General features: G+C 36.3%; 1 protein-coding gene and 1 long non-coding RNA gene across 2 annotated transcripts; one reads left to right on the top strand and one right to left on the bottom strand.

Moving 5' to 3' along the window:
- Positions 1-4,048: 4,048 nt before the first annotated feature.
- LOC127452362 (major vault protein-like) lies at positions 4,049-13,926 on the bottom strand. The gene is made up of 6 exons (XM_051717793.1): positions 13,708-13,926; positions 11,117-11,352; positions 8,880-9,090; positions 6,427-6,638; positions 5,855-5,971; positions 4,049-4,321 (listed from the first exon to the last, which is right to left on the bottom strand). Exons 2-6 carry the CDS (start codon positions 11,323-11,325, stop codon positions 4,318-4,320), a joined length of 753 nt encoding a protein of 250 aa, XP_051573753.1. The 5' UTR covers positions 11,326-11,352; positions 13,708-13,926; the 3' UTR covers positions 4,049-4,317.
- On the top strand, positions 5,891-6,626 carry LOC127452369 (uncharacterized). Its single transcript, XR_007899242.1, has 3 exons — positions 5,891-6,019; positions 6,324-6,361; positions 6,489-6,626. It is a non-coding gene; the product is annotated as an uncharacterized LOC127452369 (long non-coding RNA).
- Positions 13,927-20,309: the final 6,383 nt, after the last annotated feature.

Below are 20,309 nucleotides of genomic sequence, written 5' to 3'. Positions count from 1 at the left end.
AAAACGATCCCCGTTCACACGGATCCGCCAAAATGACTAAAAACGCTGTATTATGCATGCCAGGCCAGTAGTTGGCGATGTCACTTTGTAAAGAAACACTACGCGCCAGCGCACATAAGCATTCTTCCACAGAGCGGTGAATCAGAATCAGCTTTATTGCCAAGTATGCTTACACATACAAGGAATTTGTCTGGGTGACAGGAGCTTCCATTGTACAACAATACAAAAACAATACAAAAACGGCAACAAGACATAGATAATAATAAAAAATAATTATACACGTACGTACAGACACACACATACATACATACATACACATGGGTAGTGCAAATCTAATACAATCTATTATGTACAGTACAAATACAAATCTGTTATGTACAGTGCAAATATTTTTTCTGTTTTTTTGTTCAGAGGAATGAAATGGCAGAAGAGGTTGGATGTGTTGGATAAATATAAGAAAGACTAAACTGTGTATTGCACATAATTATTGCTCAATGGGGCAATTTAACTGTTCATGAGATGGATAGCCTGAGGGAAAAAACTGTTCCTGTGCCTGACAGTTCTGGTGCTCAGAGCTCTGAAGCGTCGGCCAGAAGGCAACAGTTCAAAAAGGTAGTGGGCAGGGTGAGTGGGGTCCAGAGTGATTTTTCCAGCCTTTTTCCTCACTCTGGAAGTGTATAGTTCTTGAAGAGGGGGGCAGGGGGCAACCAATAATCCTCTCAGCAGTCCGAATACAAACAATGAAGATGGCGATCGCTGGTCGTAGTAGTGATGCAGTAAATCTACACTTTGCTGGAGAAGCGTCAATAAACTCAGCAGCACAAACACAGTCCTGTAGTCCGCCATTGTAGTTTTGAATGTCTCGCGTGTTGTTTTGAAGTACTCGCACGCATGCCTACAGGCTGAACACGTAATATGCGTGCGCATGACGTCATCGTTTTCACAAATTCGCGTTTTTGTATGTTTACACGGAGACGAAAACGGCATCGTTTTCAAAAACGTGCACTTTGAAACCCGTTTTCAAAAGTTTGCGTTTTCAGGCCCCAAAACGCCGTTGTTGTGTAAACGAACAGCAAAAACGCATAAAAAGTTTTCCGTTTTTAGTTGAAAACGTTGTCGTGTAAACGGCCCCTTAGTTTGCCTCAACCCCAGGTTTTAGGTACCATGAAAGTTGGTAGGATTTAAGCGGTGTTCATCTCCATAGCAACTTACGCTACACGGCTAACCTGCTCTGTAGCAGGTTTCGTTCTGGATTACAGATCGCTAACAGATGCTGAACCAATCAGCTGTGAGTAAAATGACATCTCTGAGGCAATCAAGTCACTCCCCATGTCTCTTAAAGTGCACTTTACAAATAAAATCTGAGAAATCCACAAAACTGACACTTCATGATAAATTATTTATTTGAGAATCTAGATGTAGATTTTCAGCAGATAGAGTGTTGTATTTTATTTAAAATTTAATTGCTTTTCATTTACCCTCTTTAGCCATAGCAACAAACAAAAAAGAATCTTTGAAAATATAAATATAACATATTAGGCAATCTATAAAACAGCCAGTAAAATGGATTTATATGACACTTGCAAAAAAGTATCGTTTTTAAAATATTAAAAGCTCAAGATTGCTATGGAAAGGGGTGAATGCTACCCAAACCCCTTCTTTCTTTCATGGACTCGAGATGAACATACAGTATGAAGTTTTGCGTACAATTTTTTTGCATACAGTATTCTAAGTGCTCACTTTTTAATTAATCAATAGTAGCCTTTTTTTATGCTTTTTATTTTTTTATTTTTTACTAAAGACAATATACAAATTGTAGTTCAAGAAAGAGAAATAAAAAATAAAAAAACACTGTTATTTTGAATAACCAAATCAAATAACCATTCACAACATATTTGATAAATAACGTGTAATTCATTAATTTACATGTTATATTTTATTTCAAATAAAGTGGAAATAAAGTTAAGGCATCACCTCCTTTTTTAAATATTAAATGAGATAGGGCATCATACTTTGTATTTTAACTAATTTTGTTCAAAAATCAAGAATCTGAAGGAAACAATCTATCTAAATTAATTTATAATATTTTCAAGCAAATCCCAATTATGTTCACATTCCGGACTTTTATTATTAATTATAAATGTTATTTGGTATATTTTCTAAATCGTTTCTCTCCATCTTTGAAATTGTGGGGGTTCTGGTTTAAGTCTGGTTTAATTTTTTGTAATCTGTTTCAAAGCTGCTATTCTGATTACCCTAAATATATTTTGTTCAGTTTTATTTCTTAAGGACATTGGCATTTTACCCAAAATAAGGTTTTCTGGATGTATTTCTATTGTGCAGTTAAATAATAAATTAACCTGTCTAATCACTTCACTTCATTCCAATAAATTGTCAATTTAGAGCACTCTGAATTAGAATTTGACTGTAATGAGCATTTTTTTTCTCCACAATTTCTCCAACAATTCCCTTTTACCATGCTATTGTATTTACTTTGAATAGCAGGTGTTGTAAAAAATCTCATTTGTATCTTCCAAGCAGATCCCCTCCAAACACTGGATTGAGTAGTATGGAATGTATTATATGATATTCTTCCCAGTCTTGCTGACTAATTTTTATTTTTAATTCATCCTCCCTACATATCATTTTATTCAGAGTGTCCTGTATATCTCTTGCAAGTGCACTCTTTAAAATTCCTAAAAATTTTATTGGATTAGTTGTATTGTATGTATCAATTATATAATGTATTAATGGATGTATTTCCTTTTTATTTCTTTTACTTTAACTTCTGTTAATAAATATCTTCTTACCTGTAAATAATAATAAAAATAAATAAATAAGAGAATTTTGAAGCACATACTTTTTTATCAGTGAACAATTGGTGATATCTTTTCAGACCTCTATCTGCCCAAAACTTAAATGTATTATCTATTTGGCATGAAATCAGAATCTTTAGCAATTTCTTGTAAATTAACTATATCTTTCTTAATTGTACTATTTTCTGTCTCTTTTTTTTCTAACCAAATTCAGAAAGTACTATTAATACAAATATAATCTATTGATTTACATTTTTTTGCTTTGTTTGGGTAGGAACAGGGATATACTAATAGGTTCCCCCATTTAATAAATTTCCGTCTTCCTCCATTTCACTTTAGATTCTTCAATATAGGTTGAATTTGAGCAGCTTTATAATAATTTATTAAATTTGGGAATTCTAGTCCTCCAAGCCTTTTTGAGAACTTAAAAATTGTAAGACTAATTTTAGGTTTCCTATTATCCCATGTATATTTACAAAGTAGTTTATTCCATTTTCTGAAAAACAAAACTTTTTGATATACTACTAACTGGTAGATTTTATTAAAGGAAAATAAACTTCCTTTAAAAAAAGGAGAATATTCACCTTTATAGTCTCTAATAGTTTTGTAATCAATAGTAGCCTATATATATTTGTAATAATTTTGAATGATATATACATTTTTCAATTCAAATAAATACAAAAGCTTTTATATTTTAAATAAATTTAAGCTTTTAAAATTAATAAGCCTGTGTGTTCTTGTTGTGGGTCTAAATGAATTCACTTACGCATTGATATACCAGCTGTTATATAAATATATATATATATATATTATCACATTAAGATTTTGTTTGCAGCAGTCCTCTTGAGCTCTCGTAGCAGCCGCTGTTTCTTCTTGTTGTGTAAATGTCTTTAATTGCTTCATAATTTTACAGTTATCCCTTGTACTGTGTAAATCATGTGTTTTAAGTCATCATGATTTCATGCTGAACTGTGAGCAGTGTAAATGCATTTTTATATTTATATATTACAGAAGCCCTGAACCGCAAGGACTTTTTGAAGAGAGAAATTTTTTTTTGTTTTTTTGAAGAGAGAAAAAAAAATGTAGGAAGAGAGAAAAAAAATTTAAGACAGGCTCAGAAAGGAACTGAGACACAATTTTTTTTTTCTCCGTTATTTTTTTTTTTTTTTCCACCTTGCGGTTCTGGGCTTCCGTTATTTATATATATATATATATATATATATATACACACACACACACATATGCTATGCTGCACTTTCATGGCTTTATTGCAATAACTATTGGGAGTGATAATGTGAAGTATTTCATCACAGTTTAATTTATGCATATAATGTAGTACAAGGCCTCTCAACCGCTCTCCTCTTTTTTTTATTTCTTTATTCATTTTGGTCTTCTTTTCCCTGCAGAGCCCCCAGGAAGCCATTGGCGGTAGTAAAGAGATTAATTGGGGAGGATCCATCTGTGATAAGAGTAGACTTCAGACCCAAAGACTGCAGGAGCTTCACCTGAATGAAGGAACGGGATACAGTTTGTGAGATAAATAGTTATTTGTTATATTTAGTCTATTGTCGAACTATTGAAATGACAGAATGTTAATGCCAGGTTTAGAGGGGGTCATAATCAGTTCTGAATTGACTCTTTAGTGATATCTGAATAGTTTTTCGGGCTTGACATGAGGACAAAATATACCTATAGCTCAGGCCCGGCTCGAGCCATAACCTTTATGTTTTCTTTGCCCAGACTCTCCACCAGCTTACTAAAGAGCAGATTGACAGCAACGGCTGCTGACACGAAGCAGGCAGGTGTGGCATGCGACACAGCAAAGTTGAGAAAAGTTGAACTTTATGCAAATGCCGAGTGACATTCGGGAGCGACTACCGATGAGAGTGAAGTCACTAAAGCTCACATCATCCATCTCATGTGAGATACTGGAATAAAGTACAGGCAAGATGGAGGAGAGGTTAACTCTCTCGAAAGGGACTTTGCTGACAGGGAGCTTATGTGTGTGCGTTCTTAATGTGCACGTTCGCTCCGAAAGCGCTCGCGCTAATGCACATTCGCTCCTAAACGGTCAAATACACTTAAAAATTCCATCAAAATGCCTGTTTTGGCAAGGTATTAATGTAAACACAATACGTTATGTCTAGGGTGAATGTAAATAGTGGGACAAAAAAGCAGATATGTAGTAAAATATCGGATTTGTGTAATGCAGCTTAGATCTGCCACTTTCGGGTATGTTGTTAATATTAATCAAACAATAACAAGGAAAAAAAAAAGAAACACACTGCTCTTGGCTGGATTATTTTATTGACTTTAAAAGGGATTCATGTATTATAAATATATAGTGAACACCAGTTGTATAAGTATTTTTTGGTCTACAATTCCTTCTGAAATTACTACTGGGTGAGAAACAGATCAATATTTAAGTCCTTTTTTATTATACATACTCCTCCCTGTCCAGTAGGTGGTGGTATGCACAAAGAATGCGAATCGCCAAAAACAAAAGAAGAAGAATGTGAAGTGAAAGTGAAATTGGAGATTTATAGTAAAAAAGGACTTAAACATTGATTTGTTTACCACCCACACATATCATATCTCATCTGAAGATATGGATTTATCCAATAAAGTCAACTGGTTTACTTTTATGCTGCCTTTATGTGCTTTTGGAGCTTCAAAGGTCTGGCCACCATTCACTTGCAATGTATAGACCTACAGAGCAGAGATATTCTTCTAAAAATCTTCGTTTGTGTTCAGCAGAAGAAAGAAAGTCATACACATCTGGCAAGAGGGTGAGTAAGTGATGAGAGTATTTTCATTTTTGGGTAAACTCTCCCTTTAAGAATTTGAAACAATGTTTACTTCATTAACAAATTAGTATTTGTACCCCCGCGTTACAGCGACAGCAGTAGAAACGCCTCCTAGCGACATACAGTACAGTGACTAGGGACATCAAGCAACAATGTTGCTGGCGGTGTGAATAGGACTTAAGGTTTGATGCTTGCTTTGCACTGTGCTTTAAGCCTTTGCAGTGAACTCACCTCTGGGCCTCCAGCTCCAACAGCTCCTTCCTCGCCTTCTCTGCCTCGGCTTGATCATTGATCTTCTGCCTCTCAAGACGACCACGAGCCTCCTGCTCCAGACGCTCTGCCTCGTGTCTGAGAGAAAGAGAATGTGTATTAAAGTGTGTTAAAGACAAATACATGGTAAAACAAGAAAGGAATTTTACTTTATCAATCCATCATTTATTAATCTGAATGCCATCACAAGTGAAATTTCAGAGTTTCAGTGGAGGGGAAGATTATAAGTGAATAATGGCTTAAATTTCTGTCTGTTCCTCATACAAAGATATAGTATGGCTTCAGAAGACTTGGAGTCATATGGACTACTTTTATGGTGCTTTTATGATCTTTTTTGGAGCTTGACAGATGTGGTCACTATGATCTGTTGATCTGAGGAGTAAAAAACTACATTAAGATTTTTTATAATTTCTCCTTTTGTGTTCCACAGGAAAACATATCAGCATATGGGTTTGGAAAGAAATGAGGGTGAGTAAATGACAGAATGTTTAACATTGCATGAGAAAAAGAGAGATGAATTGTTTGGTTCCTACCGTGCCGTAGCCTCCTGTGAATTGGTGGTGATTTCAATGACTAGTTGCACACTCTTTTGCAGGGCATCACGGGTCCGCTGGTCCACCGGCTCCACAGACTGAATGTCCACGCTGCTGATAATTAACCCATTCTGAGCAAAACGCAGGCTGGACTTCACCGCCAGTTTCTCATCAAAACCAAAGACAGCTGAACAGATGATCCTAATGGAGTTCTTTTAGAGAAACAGGCACACGTGATTAGGGCTACACATGACCAGCTGAATACTACTCGCTTAATCTCAGTAACCGTCCTGTTATTTGACACTTTCACTCATTGATTAAAGTAATCATGACTGACTGTGAATACTACATTTCTACAATGGCATCTGAAACTGAAAACTATTGATTTTAAATGATGCTGCATCCAAGCCGATAGGTGTCAGTGTAAGTCCAAGATGACACAAAGACAACTAAGTTACTAAGTGCACCTTTAATATTAATAATCTTATTATGAAATAATAAGCACATTACATGTGTTGTACAGAAGCATTGGCTGCTTCAGCGGGCCGTTTGATGTCAAAGTGCCTGAAACAGAGAGAGTGAAGTCTAGTCCAGGGGCCAGTTTCACAAAACAAGATACATACTCTTTAGTTTCTTATAGGGGGTATGGAGTATGGAGTTTCTCACCCAATCTTGTTATCATTTATCATAGTAGGGTCTGTTTTGAGTATGTGGGTCACATGACTTGGTTCAAATTTTCTGTGATCGTTAAGTCAGCCTGACCTAAAACCAACATGGCCACCCATGGTGCAGGACATGCTGACTTTGTGATAATTAATTATATTAATCTTTCTTTTCTTCAGTAAAAAAAAAGAAAATCAAACTGCTAATATTAAGCGTGAACATTGTCTTAAGATGCGGAAGAAGAAAATTAAGTCATATGTTGTGCATGCTGTTATTTAGCACATCTTGAAGATACGTTGCCAGACAGGGAAGAAAAAGGGTTAATCCACAATATTACACACACACATGTATTACACTTACACATTTCATACATGCAACCTTAAAGCTAAACTTTTCTCAGTTTTGTTACACACACACACACACACACTCTCTCTCTCTCTCTCTCTCTCTCACACACAAACTCTCTCTCACACACATATGTATGATATGTTTTAAATAAAGAGGGGAAGTCAGAAACTCATAATTGTTGCATCAAATAAAACAGAGATATTGATGACTTTGACTTTTTTGTACCTTAATAGGGCAACGTATCCTAGGATATACAACTCACAAAATCCAAAATTTTACTGCAGGAAACTCAGTACTGTGCAAAAGTTTTAGGCACTTGTGAAAATTGTTGCATAGTGAGGATTTCTTCAAATATAATGCAATAAATAGTTTTCATTGATCAATTAATGTCATACAAATTAAACATAAAAAGGCTAAATCAATATTTGTTGTGACCACCTTTGCATTCAAAATAGCACCAATTCTCCTAGGTACACTTGGACACAGTTTTTCATGTTTTTTGGCAGATAGGATGTTCCAAGCTTCTTGGAGAATTCACCACAGTTCTTCTATCTATTTGTCTCAATTGCTTCTGTCTCTTCATGTAATCCCACACTGACTCGATGTTCAGTGGGGGGCCCTGTGGGGGCCATGCCATCTGTTGCAGGGCTCCCTGTTCTTCTATTTTATTCCAATCTATCTGCAAAAGGATTGTTTGTCTAAAGTTTATGTTTCCCATTGACACACTAAAACTGAAGATATAAATATTATGTGCCAAAGACCTTTAAACAGTACTGTATTTCTACGGTCAAAGTGACTCAAAATGATGGAGAGGATTACAACAATATAACTAGTATATGGTGGTTAATGTCATTAATCTAACACATCTCATGCACTTTACAATAAAGAAAATATTGTTAGGTGCTCGCTACTTAAAAAAAAATAAATAAAAAAAAAGTTAATAGATAGATAAATGTATCATTACGATTTACCAGTGTTGAAGTATTGAATTTGTTGTATTAGACAAGGCAACGTCATGAGCAGGCTAGTATGATCAGACAATGTCAAAGCCTGTCATTTTAATCTTAAAATAAAATACAATTATTGAAAATTAAAATAATTCAGATGTTCTTCGAACTTGTGAACATTCTTACGCACCTCTTAAAATGTATCCTAAGAACATTCTTATTTTTTTTCTTAAGAACATTTTTGTGAATCTGGCCCCAGATCCTTAAAGGGATAGTTCACCCAGAAATAAACATTTAGTAGTTTTTTATTCACCCTCTTGTTGTTCCAAACTCGTATTGTGACAATTTTCTATAAACTATTCCTTTAAACACATCACCGCTCAATGCTCTACCACTGATCTATAACTCTACGACACTAGCTAGCACAGAAGCATTGCTTGCTGATACTGTTCCATTTTATTTTTTTACTGCTACATAGGGCTTAAAAACACATACAAACACATCATACCAGTTGTAAGAGAGCTGAAGCTGCAAGCGGGCATGGTCGGCTGTCTCGATGGTGATGATGTCAGTGCAAAAGTCTGGGCCAAGCAGGAGACAAATGGTTTTGATGACATTTGGACGTTTGGGTTTGTCTCCAGAAAGAGACAGAACTGTAAACTGCTCGTCAGGACCCAGCATCACCATTTCAGGTCCAAACACCACCCTGTGAGAAAAGCAGAAAAAAAGAGAAAATGGGGAGGAAATTGAAGTAAAGGGTGATTTACAATGTCCAAATCAGGAAATTCCACTTGATCTCTAATTAAAATGTAATTCTTCACAAAAAAATGTAAACCTAATAACTGTAATCATTGCCTAAAGCAGAGTTTAAATAAAATCAACACAAATCACAAAGTCTGCAGATATAAACAAGCTAGTGCTGATGATTTAACATGTTGATTCAGTGCAAATACTTATATAACCTCCTGAGACCCGAGCGTGACTGCTGTGTGCATTTTCCATTTCCCTTTCTGATTTGTAACTAGTAGCACCTAATAAACATGCAAAAAAGTGTTTTTTTAATCTAAAGCAAATAGTTTTCCTAAACATTGATGGCAACATACACTATATTGCCAAAAGTATTCGCTCACCCATCCAAATAATTGAATTCAGGTGTTCCAATCACTTCCATGGCCACAGGTGTATAAAATGCAGCACCTAGGCATGCAGACTGCTTCTACAAACATTTGTGAAAGAATGGGCCGCTCTCAGGAGCTCAGTGAATTCCAGCTTGGTACTGTGATAGGATGCCACCTGTGCAACAAATCCAGTCGTGAAATTTCCTCGCTACTAAATATTCCACAGTCAACTGTCAGTGGTATTATAACAAAGTGGAAGTGATTGGGAATGACAGCAACTCAGCCACGAAGTGGTAGGCCACGTAAAATGACAGAGCGGGGTCAGCGGATGCTGAGGCGCATAGTGCGCAGAGGTCGCCAACTTTCTGCAGAGTCAATCGCTACAGACCTCCAAAGTTCATGTGGCCTTCAGATTAGCTCAAGAACAGTGCATAGAGAGCTTCATGGAATGGGTTTCCATGGCCGAGCAGCTGCATCCAAGCCATACATCACCAAGTGCAATGCAAAGCGTCGGATGCAGCGGTGTAAAGCACGCCGCCACTGGACTCTAGAGCAGTTGAGACGCGTTCTCTGGAGTGACGAATCACGCTTCTCCATCTGGCAATCTGATGGACGAGTCCGGGTTTGGCGGTTGCCAGGAGAACGGTACTTGTCTGACTGCATTGTGCCAACTGTGAAGTTTGGTGGAGGGGGGATTATGGTGTGGGGTTGTTTATCAGGAGCTGGGCTTGGCCCCTTAGTTCCAGTGAAAGGAACTCTGAATGCTTCAGCATACCAAGAGATTTTGGACAATTCCATGCTCCCAACTTTGTGGGAACAGTTTGGGGATGGCCCCTTCCTGTTCCAACATGACTGTGCACCAGTGCACAAAGCAAGGTCCATAAAGACATGGATGAGCGAGTTTGGTGTGGAAGAACTTGACTGGCCTGCACAGAGTCCTGACCTCAACCCGATAGAGCACCTTTGGGATGAATTAGAGTGAAGACTGCGAGCCAGGCCTTCTCGCCCAACATCAGTGTCTGACCTCACAAATGCGCTTCTGGAAGAATGGTCAAAAATTCCCATAAACGCACTCCTAAACCTTGTGGAAAGCCTTCCCAGAAGAGTTGAAGCTGTTATAGCTGCAAAGGGTGGGCCGACGTCATATTAAACCCTATGGATTAAGAATGGGATATCACTTAAGTTCATATGCGTCTAAAGGCAGATGAGCGAATACTTTTGGCAATATAGTGTATGTGGACAGCAGGACTAAGTTGTGACATTTTAAATAATACCAAGCCATAGAAAGTCCATTGTCCCCTGTCTGCCAAACATGTTGAGGGGTCAAACATCATCTGTAGCCTGAAACTGAACTTTTAGCCAAATTTTAGGAGTGAATGCACAAAGCTATAGGATGCTCCCTTGCTCCCTATTTAGTGAAAGACTAAACCTCCAGTGTGCTGTCTGTCTGCACGGGTCTCAGAATAGTTCTAAATGTAAATTCATCAACATAGGAAAGAAAACTGTGATAAAGCCATTTCACGGGGTCTTTAAGTAACCTTTTTATGGTATCATTGGTTAAGATGCTTCATTACTAGACATTTGACAGTAATCCAAGCAAGCATCAAACATTACCTGGCCTTTTTCTCTCTGTAGTCGTACACCTGCACAGCTGCATTGTGTGGGACACGAAAGGAGACCACTCTGGTTTTATCTCTCTCAGCTTGCCCAAAGCTCATTACTCGTTCAGAGCGGTCAGCAAGTGGGTCACGGGCTTGACATAGAAGAGACTCCACATTGGTTGGAAGCTCCTTCTTCCACAACTCCTCATCCTGTGTTAGCATGTAGGTCTGGCCAATCACAGCACGCACCTGAGGACCACACATGAACAAAGTCAGAACTGAAGAACTTTATAGGCATTTATTTAAGTAAGGTTTAACAGTCTAATTCTACAGTTGTTCAGGATAAGGCCTTAAGATCAACTACAATTCAATTCATCACACTCAAAAGAGCAGTGGTAAACAGATATGGCTTTTAAATATCGTTATGATAACTAGAGAGCAGGGTGGCCGAGGTTATACTCACATATGCATAATACAGTGTAATGATGGTAAATGAGATGCACAAAAATTGCTAAAATTAGGTGAATACTGGTTTTTACACAATATATATTTTAATACTCTACAAAATTTACCAAAAAGGCTGGAACGGAGACAAGGTTGGTATGTGCATTAGCCGATAATCTAAAAATAGCCAAATATTCACAGATTAATTGGCCTGGTCCAGGTTCAGAAATGAACTTTTCCACTAAGTAAGGGGCAATATTTGCCACCTGGACTTGATATTCAGGTAAGTTTTATACCTTTATAGTGCATTTTTCCCAACTAAATAAAAAAATATAAGGTGTCATCCTTTTGTCAAATACATAAATGTAATTAATCGATTAACAGATTCTCAATATGAATAACTAGATTGAGAATTTATGGCCTCTTATGCATAAATTCAATCAACATCTACTCATAATTTATACATAAATATGTAAAATAAGGCCTACAGTAAATAGAGGAATTCATTATGGGGCATTTTTTGATGCCTGAACCCCCTTTAATTGCTGACCCTGATTTAATTTCTGATTCCTGAAACCTTCCTAATTGGTTACACTCATTCAAAAATTGAAGTTGTCTAAATACTTGGCTAGTTCCTAGCATTGCTGTTGTACTGTAGCTGTTCTTATTGGCACTTCAGTTTTATCTTAAAACTCAACTTAAATCCTTGTCTACCTGCTTAAGAAGACACCTTTCTTGTAAGCTGCTATGGCAATAAAGCATTCGGAGAGAACAATGTAAACATAAGGTTACTATGCTCCATCTATTCATTCACTCTCTTCTTTAGTGAGCTGTAACCGGTGGCAGGTTTTTATTTTATTTTATTTTTTTACTTTGCAACATTCACATCTAAAGCTTAATCTGCCCCTGTCCAGCAGGCTGCATCTCATCTACCTCAGAGCAGGAATCGGTCCTGAAACAATGCAGGGAAAGAAATGAAACACAGGACAGAATAAGCCATCATAACCTTGTTTTGCTCCTGCTGTCCTCATCTTGAGTTGAATCTCATCATATACACATCTAGATGGATATTAGATAGATATTCTTTATGAAACTACTTGTTAATGGAACTACACTTTAATCAAAATTTCGGTTTGTCTGTGTTTTTGTGTACGTCACATCATGTTGCTCCAGGAGGACTGCCATTGTAATATGTATAGGCCTAATGTAAATTACATTGGATGAAAACAAGCTTTCTTACTAGATACAAATCGCAATAAACATTAACATTATATTTAACATTGCCTTAATGTTATTACATATATACATAACATGGAAACTTTAAAAAATCATTTTGATGCACATATGAAAACTAGGGGTATTAATAGAAACACCCTTCTAATATTAATCAATTAGTTTATATCTCATCAGATTAAAAAGACAACTTCATGAGAGAAAATGAGCTGTTTTTGGCTTTAATTTACTTTGTCAAACCCCAAATCTCCCAGAAACATCCATGGCAAATCTTTGTAACCACAACACCATATAAGCACCATATTCATCCAGTAGCCTATAAATATAAATAAAGTGTTATTTTTAAGTCCATGACAACATGCTGCATTTGAGAATCCTCATAAACGCCATAGTATATCTCAGTATCAGTAGTCAAATCAATGTGTCAAAAAAAAAAAAAAACACACAAAAAACCAAAACAAAGAGCTTCAAATGACACACCCATATCTGTAACTATAATACCTCTGTTAATTTTGAGTGTATGATTTATGGCAGATACATTCCGAAAATGATCATATGCTTAATGAACACAGCGTTTAACATTATGTTCAAATCAATACCATAATCAATCAACCTCACATCAATTACTTTTCCATTTCATCCGTCTAACTCTCTGAAACTGACAGAGGTACCAAACAAGAAATAAGCACATAACAGGGACACTCGCAGGACACGCTTCCTCCGTATGAGTGCTAAATGACATTAATTCATTGAGAATAATGTTTAAACAGTTCACACAGAGACCAGCACACGCACACACACGGAGAATCCAGCAGTAACAAAAGTGACACACCCACAGCATCCGACACACGATTGTTCTACTGATGCGCGAGGACCAAAATGTTCATAATAAACTACAGCAACATGCAATATCGAAAGTGAACCCACCTTAATCTACTGGAAGATGTCTGCAAATATCATTATAATCCTTTTCATTTTGAATTTAAATAAACAGTGGACATATAAAAGTAAGCTCCGCAGAGGATGCTACAGAATAAAGCTTTACACTTTATCCTACATACACTGCTACTGTATATCAGTAATAAAAAAACAAACGTGCAGCGATCTGTATCAGATGCTCCACTGCGTTTCTCGTATCTGAGTCTGTTCTCCCTCACTGGACCTGTGTGCGCGCGCCCGACTCTGTGGCGTGTGCGTGCTTTTTTTTAGTGGGTTGCTTGTGGAAAGAAAGATCTGGAGCTGAGATGCATGACTGTGCGAACAGGGTACGACAACACACTAATTTTACACGATGAGTGAGAAGTGAGGCTGCACCTTTATTAACATATTTATTGTTTTTCTTTTTTCGGCACATGTCTCCTGATGATGAGAGATCCGCAGTTCTCTTCACCCGCAAATTATTCTAAGGGCCTACTGCATTAACCACAACAACGTTTGCGATCTATTGCTGGCAGATGCTGTTTGCACCCTGATACAAATAATAGTAGATGCTGTTTGCACCCCTAATTAAATACTAACATACAGTATAGGGGCATCACTGCAGCGTGTCCCACAGACACACTACACAAACCCCTAAACCTAACCTTAACCTTCCTTTACAAAAAATGACCATGGTTTATCCACACAGTAACCATAGTATCACCATGGTATTTTGTAGTAAAATAATTGTAACCCCAAAATGAAACTTGGTTACTATATTAACACCAAATTACTGGAGTAACACCATTGTTAATCACATCAAATCTATGGTTTCCACCAAAAAAACATGGTTACTACAACATTACTATAGTATAACTATCTTAATATTCATTTTTATGTATTATTATAAGTAGTATTAAAGAAAATATTAAGAGTGGAGACAGGAAACAGAATGGGGGGAAAAAGCACGACAAATGCAGAATCGAACCCAGGTCGAAAAGTCAAAGATGCACTGGCATTACATCCCACACCACTGAAACAACAATTATGTATATGCAGTTTGTAATAAGTTTCTATGTTTCCAATACACTATGGGGTGCAAATAGCCACGCTGTGTGTCAGGTACTATTTTCACCTATTTATATGTCCTATATGTGATTTATATACCTACAGTTGTGGCCAGACATATTGGCACCCTTGGTAATAGAAGCAAAGGAGGTAATTGGAGCAAAGAAGGATGTAAAAAATATGTCTTTATTGTTTATCCTTTTGATCTTTCATTCAAAATATTCACAAAAATCTGTCCTCTAATGGATATCAAACAATTGCAAACACAACACAAGTTTTATCAAAAAACAAAGATTTTTGTCAAATATATGTGTGGCACAAAATGTGTGGCCAAGATAACAGCTCTGAGTCTTTTCTTAAAATTTCTGATGAGGTTGGAGAACACCTGGCAAGTAATCTGAGACCATTCCTTCATACAGAATCTCTCCAGATCCTTCAAATTCAGAGGTCCATGTTGGTGGACTCTCCTCTTCAGTTCACCACACAGGTTTTCTATGGGTTCAGGTCAGGGAATTAAAATGACCTTGGCAGAACCTTGATTTTGTGTTTAGTGAACCATTTTTGGTTTATTTTGATATTTGTTTTGGATTATTGTCCTGCTGGAAGATCCAACCATGCCCTATTATAAGCTTTCTGGCAGAGGCAGTCAGGTTTAGATTTTTTTATCTGTTGGTATTTGATAAAGTCCATGATGCCATGTATCAGAAAAAGATGTCCAGGACCTCTGGCATAAAAACAGCCTCACAACGTTAAAAATCCACCACCATATTTAACCATGGGCATGAGGTACTTTTCCATATGGCTACCTCTTTGTCTGCACCAAACACATCTCTGGTGTTTGCTGCCTAAAAGCTCTATTTTTCTTTTATCTGACCATAAAACCCAGTCGCATTTTAAGTTCCAGTAGTGTCTGGCAAACTGAAGACATTTGAGTTCGTTGTGGGATAAGAGCAGAGGCTTTTTTCTTGAAACCCTCCCAAACAACTTGTTGTGATGTAGGTGATGTCTGATTGTAGTTTTGGAGACTTTTTGACCCCAAGACCCAACTAATTTCTGCAATTCTCCAGCTGTGATCTTTGAAGATTCTTTGGCCACTCGAACCACCCTCCTCACCTTGCTTGGAGACAATATAGACACGCGTCCTCTTCCAGGTCGATTCTTTTTTGTTTTTTTCCCCCTTTTTCTCCCAATCTGGTATGTCCAATTCCCAATTTTTGCTCTAAGTCCTCGTGGTGGCATAGTGGTGGCGTAGTGACTCGCCTCAATCCAAGTGGTGGAGGACGAATCTCAGCTGCCTCTGTGTCTGAGATCGTCAATCCACACATCTTATCATGTGGCTCGTTGAGCGCATTACCACGGAGACATAGCGCGTGTGGAGGCTTCACGCCATCCATCGCGGCATCTACGCACAGCTCACCACACGCCCACCGACGGATCTAAATATGGAGGTAAGAGCATGTGAACTTGAGTTGATTGGTTTATTTTAATCAACAACAAAAAAATGTATGAAATATTATGAGATATATATATATATATATATATATATATATATATATATATATATATATATATATGATTTTTTTTATTTTTTATTAAAACCACAGATATTTTTATCCAATTTTTCTTCTTTTCTTAGTTTCATTAGGTTTTGAAGTAATGGACAAAACCACAACAAAGGGGTGGGATCCTGCCGTTTTGAAGGCTGTCCATCATAAACAGAAAGACATTGTGTTGGCTGGCCCACTGCCTACTGTAGCCATCTATCTACATACTCTCTGGCCTACTCTCTTCTTCAAACTGGTGGCTTCACAGGCCATAAAGGAACAAAGAGTGAAGGAAGAATAAGAGAATCAATACTGAGGGAAAAAATGAGCTTTTCTTTTTTGTAGACTTAATAGTTTGTCAAATGAATATGTCAAAATGCTTGTGGAATATATTTAATAAATATTTATTCATATTCACAGTTCCTAAAATCATCCCTGACCTGTGAAAAAAAACAAAAACAAAAACCAGCACGTAATACGTGAAACATCAGCTAGAAGATGTTCATTTCCTTAGATGTAATCTAGTTCTTGTATGGGAAATGTTTTATACATCATTGTCATGTTTATCAATGTATTACATGTATATTGTCCTGGATTAAACCATTTTCTAATTTATTGACAATTTATAAAATTTTCCACTTCATGCAGCCTGTTGGACTTGGAAAATTTATATTTCACACTTAACTGCTTAATGTTATAAATCAGTGTTTCCACATGCAAGTTGTAGAAATGCAACTGTCTTCTGTCCTAGCCACCTGATTAGATAAAAACAGACTGCAGGGACATCATTATAATTGGGTTATGACAGATGCTTATGACTAATTCTCTTTTTATAGAGATGCATATACACCGTTCAGCCACAACATTAAAACCACCCGCCTAATATTGTATATTTCCCCCTTGTGCCACCAAAACAGTGCCAACCAGCATTTCCGAAAAGCATTCTGAGATGCTATTCTTCTCACCACAATTGTGAGAAGAAATACTCAAACTAGCCCTTCCAGCACCAACAATCATGCCAGGGTCCAAATCACTGAGATCACATTTTTCCCCATTCTGATGGTTGATGTGAACATTAACTGAAGCTTCTGACCCGTATTTGCATGATTTTTATGCACTGCTGCCACATGATTGGCTGATTAAATAATCGCATGGATAATTGTTAGTGTCAGATGGGATGGTTTGAGTATTTCTGTAACTGCTGATCTCCTGGGATTTTCACACACAACAGTCTCTAGAATTTACTCAGAATGGTGCTAAAAACAAAAAACATCCAGTGAGCGGCAGTTCTGTGGGCGGAAATGCCTTGTTGATGAGAGAGGTCAACAGAGAATGGCCAGACTGGTTCGAACTGACAAAGTCTATGGTAACTCAGATAAACGTTCTGTACAATTGTGCTGAGAAGCATATTATCTCAGAATGCTATTGTGAGATACAGATTTGTGCTGTTTTGGCAGCACGAGGGGGACCTACACAATATTAGGCAGGTGGTTTTAATGTTGAGGCTGATCGTTGTACATATGCAGCTCCAAATAAGAACCTGAGAGAGGGCTGTTCATGATTAGATGCAAATTGTGTATTAGCTGCAGGTAGTTTTATTCTTATATTAGTCTTGACAGTGCTGACATGTTTTATATATATATATATATATATATATATATATATATATATTTTTTTTTTTTTTTTTTTTTAAATTAGGAAGGAAGATTTTTCCTTTCCTCGTCATCTTAAAAGACTGCTAATTTACCAGAGTACCGTGATATTGGTCCAAATGAATATTTCTTCAGAACTTTCTGCTCTGTAAATATTTTGCTAATACTGTTGAACAAAATCATACCAACAATATTGACTTGACTATGCACATCCAGGTGACTTGCCTCCAAAAAAGTTGACTCCGGAATCTCGGCAGCTATTTCTTTCACAGCAATGTAATTAAAATAGTATTTCAACAGTCAGTCTAAACAGCAAGACACATAGTGCAGCATTCTTTACACAGTTAACACTTATTCCTGTTACAGTTTCATGCCAAACTCTCTGGTTTATTAAGATGTTTTTAGTATAAAATATTCTGCTGCATTTTTTCTAAAAGTTAACATTGCAGATGCATCTTAAGATGAGTTTGACCCTCTCCCTTGGTTTTTTTTTTAAACCAAGTTACAAAAACATAAACATAATTTAGTGCAGAATGTCTCTACTGAAAGTTGATAATAAATCCATGATTTATCTACATCCTTAAGTAACTGAAAAAAAGAGGCCACATTCCATTCTGGTTCCAAATGAGATCTGTAAGAAACATAAAAGCAGTTGTTATACTTCTCTACTTCTCTGGCATCAAGTTTAATTCTATCTTTATTGACTTCTATCAAGCATACAGACTCACCTGCTGACCTTCAGTGCATCACTGACATATTGTAGAATTTGCTTCACTCTCATGACCCAAATTGGTTTTTGCATTAAGCATCATTAATCTTGAATTAAGCATCATTTTATTGTAAAGTGCCACTTTTAGGAGATGTAAATATGCAAGACCAAAAGTGCCATTCTTAAGAACCACACAGTAACCCTCCATCTGTAATGCCAAACCTGTAAAGAGGAGAGAGGCTTCTTTGATCTGTATATGGTCAACAACGATTGTTTAACTCATAAGTCAAGGAACATATAGATTAATTATTGTTCAAGCTTTTTCTCTTACTTATGAGACTGTATATCCACAGGCCAGTGTGCAATCATAAAAACATGGTAAACAGTAAAAGTGTAAACATTATTTAAAGGAATCTTCTGGATTCAATTGCAAGTTAAGCTCAATCGACAGAATTTGTGGCATAATATTCATTACCACAAAACTGCATTTGACTCATCCCTCCCTTTCTTTAAAAAACTTGTTACAGTGAGGGCACCTACAATGGAAGTGAATGGGGTAAATCTGTAAACATTAAAATAATCACTATTTCAAAAGTACAGCCACAGCACATAAACAATATGCATGTTATCATTTTAGTGTCATAAAATCGCTAACCTACTCTGTATAGCTAATTTCACAACTTTGTTGCCATGACGATGTCACCAAACCCTAAAATAGCTGTAAAAATTATGATTTAAAAAAACATTTATAGCTCAAATAATACAAGTTTTAACAGAAGAATTAATGTAATTGCTTTTATAACATGATAAGGTTCACATTTCTGCCTTTAAACCCTCCAATAATTAGCCCTTATTTGCTTCCATTGTAAGTGCCTCTTTTTTTTAAAGAAAAGGAGGGACGAGTCTAAATAATTTTTTGTGGTAATCAACATTATGCCACAAATGCTTTCAATTGAGCTTAACTTGTATTGAGCCTGGAATAATCCTTTAACAATATTTTTCAAAATGTCTCGTAAATGCTATTAAATGAACAATTACTATTAACTATGATCTATTAACCCTTTAAGCTCTGACTGTGTTTTTAAAGATTTTCTGTTTCAGTGGCATACCCAAAATTAAAGGCTTATAACTCCACAAAAAAAACAAACAAAAAAAAAAAAAATGAAAGGAAAGTCAAGTGTTTGGCACAATTTTAAAGAACTTTTTTTTTTTTTTTAATAGTATAGATTATGATAAATTCTAAAACTCTCAGAAACTGCTGAAAATTCACCAAAAAAAAAAAAAAAAAAAAAAAAAAAAAAACGTATAAAACCAAATATTTACGGTTTCTTATTTTTCTGATTTAACATTATACATCTCAGTGTAAATAAGTTAGCTCCGAAAAACTTTTGTTCCCAATCATGTCACCTGTAACTGATTAAAATTTTTTGTTGATCCGACAGAGATCAAAAGATATAGCATTACAAAAATATATTTTCCTAGTGTCCAAAAACGTCTCCAAGTGTCCAAAATACACTCCAAACAAATAAAATATAATAATTGTAAATAAGAACTAATTACACATGCAAATACAACAATGAATAAAGGTATGCTCTCTTTTCAAAGCATGAAGGCATGAATAATGAAATTTCATTCAGT

The sequence above is a fragment of the Myxocyprinus asiaticus genome, chromosome 14 (genome assembly GCF_019703515.2).
Source record: "Myxocyprinus asiaticus isolate MX2 ecotype Aquarium Trade chromosome 14, UBuf_Myxa_2, whole genome shotgun sequence".
Lineage (NCBI taxonomy): Eukaryota > Metazoa > Chordata > Actinopteri > Cypriniformes > Catostomidae > Myxocyprinus > Myxocyprinus asiaticus.
This window is presented reverse-complemented; position numbering and strand designations above follow the sequence as displayed.

Bases quoted from the DNA above. Each gene is read 5' to 3' on its own strand.
- LOC127452362 (XM_051717793.1), bottom strand. From the start codon at position 11,325: ATGCTAACACAGGATGAGGAGTTGTGGAAGAAGGAGCTTCCAACCAAT. The intron at 6,639-8,879 runs GTATGTGTTTTT...TTTCTCTAAAAG, and splicing joins ACAACTGGTATGATGTGTTT to AACTCCATTAGGATCATCTG. The intron at 5,972-6,426 runs GTAGGAACCAAA...TCTTTCTCTCAG, and splicing joins TCACAGGAGGCTACGGCACG to ACACGAGGCAGAGCGTCTGG.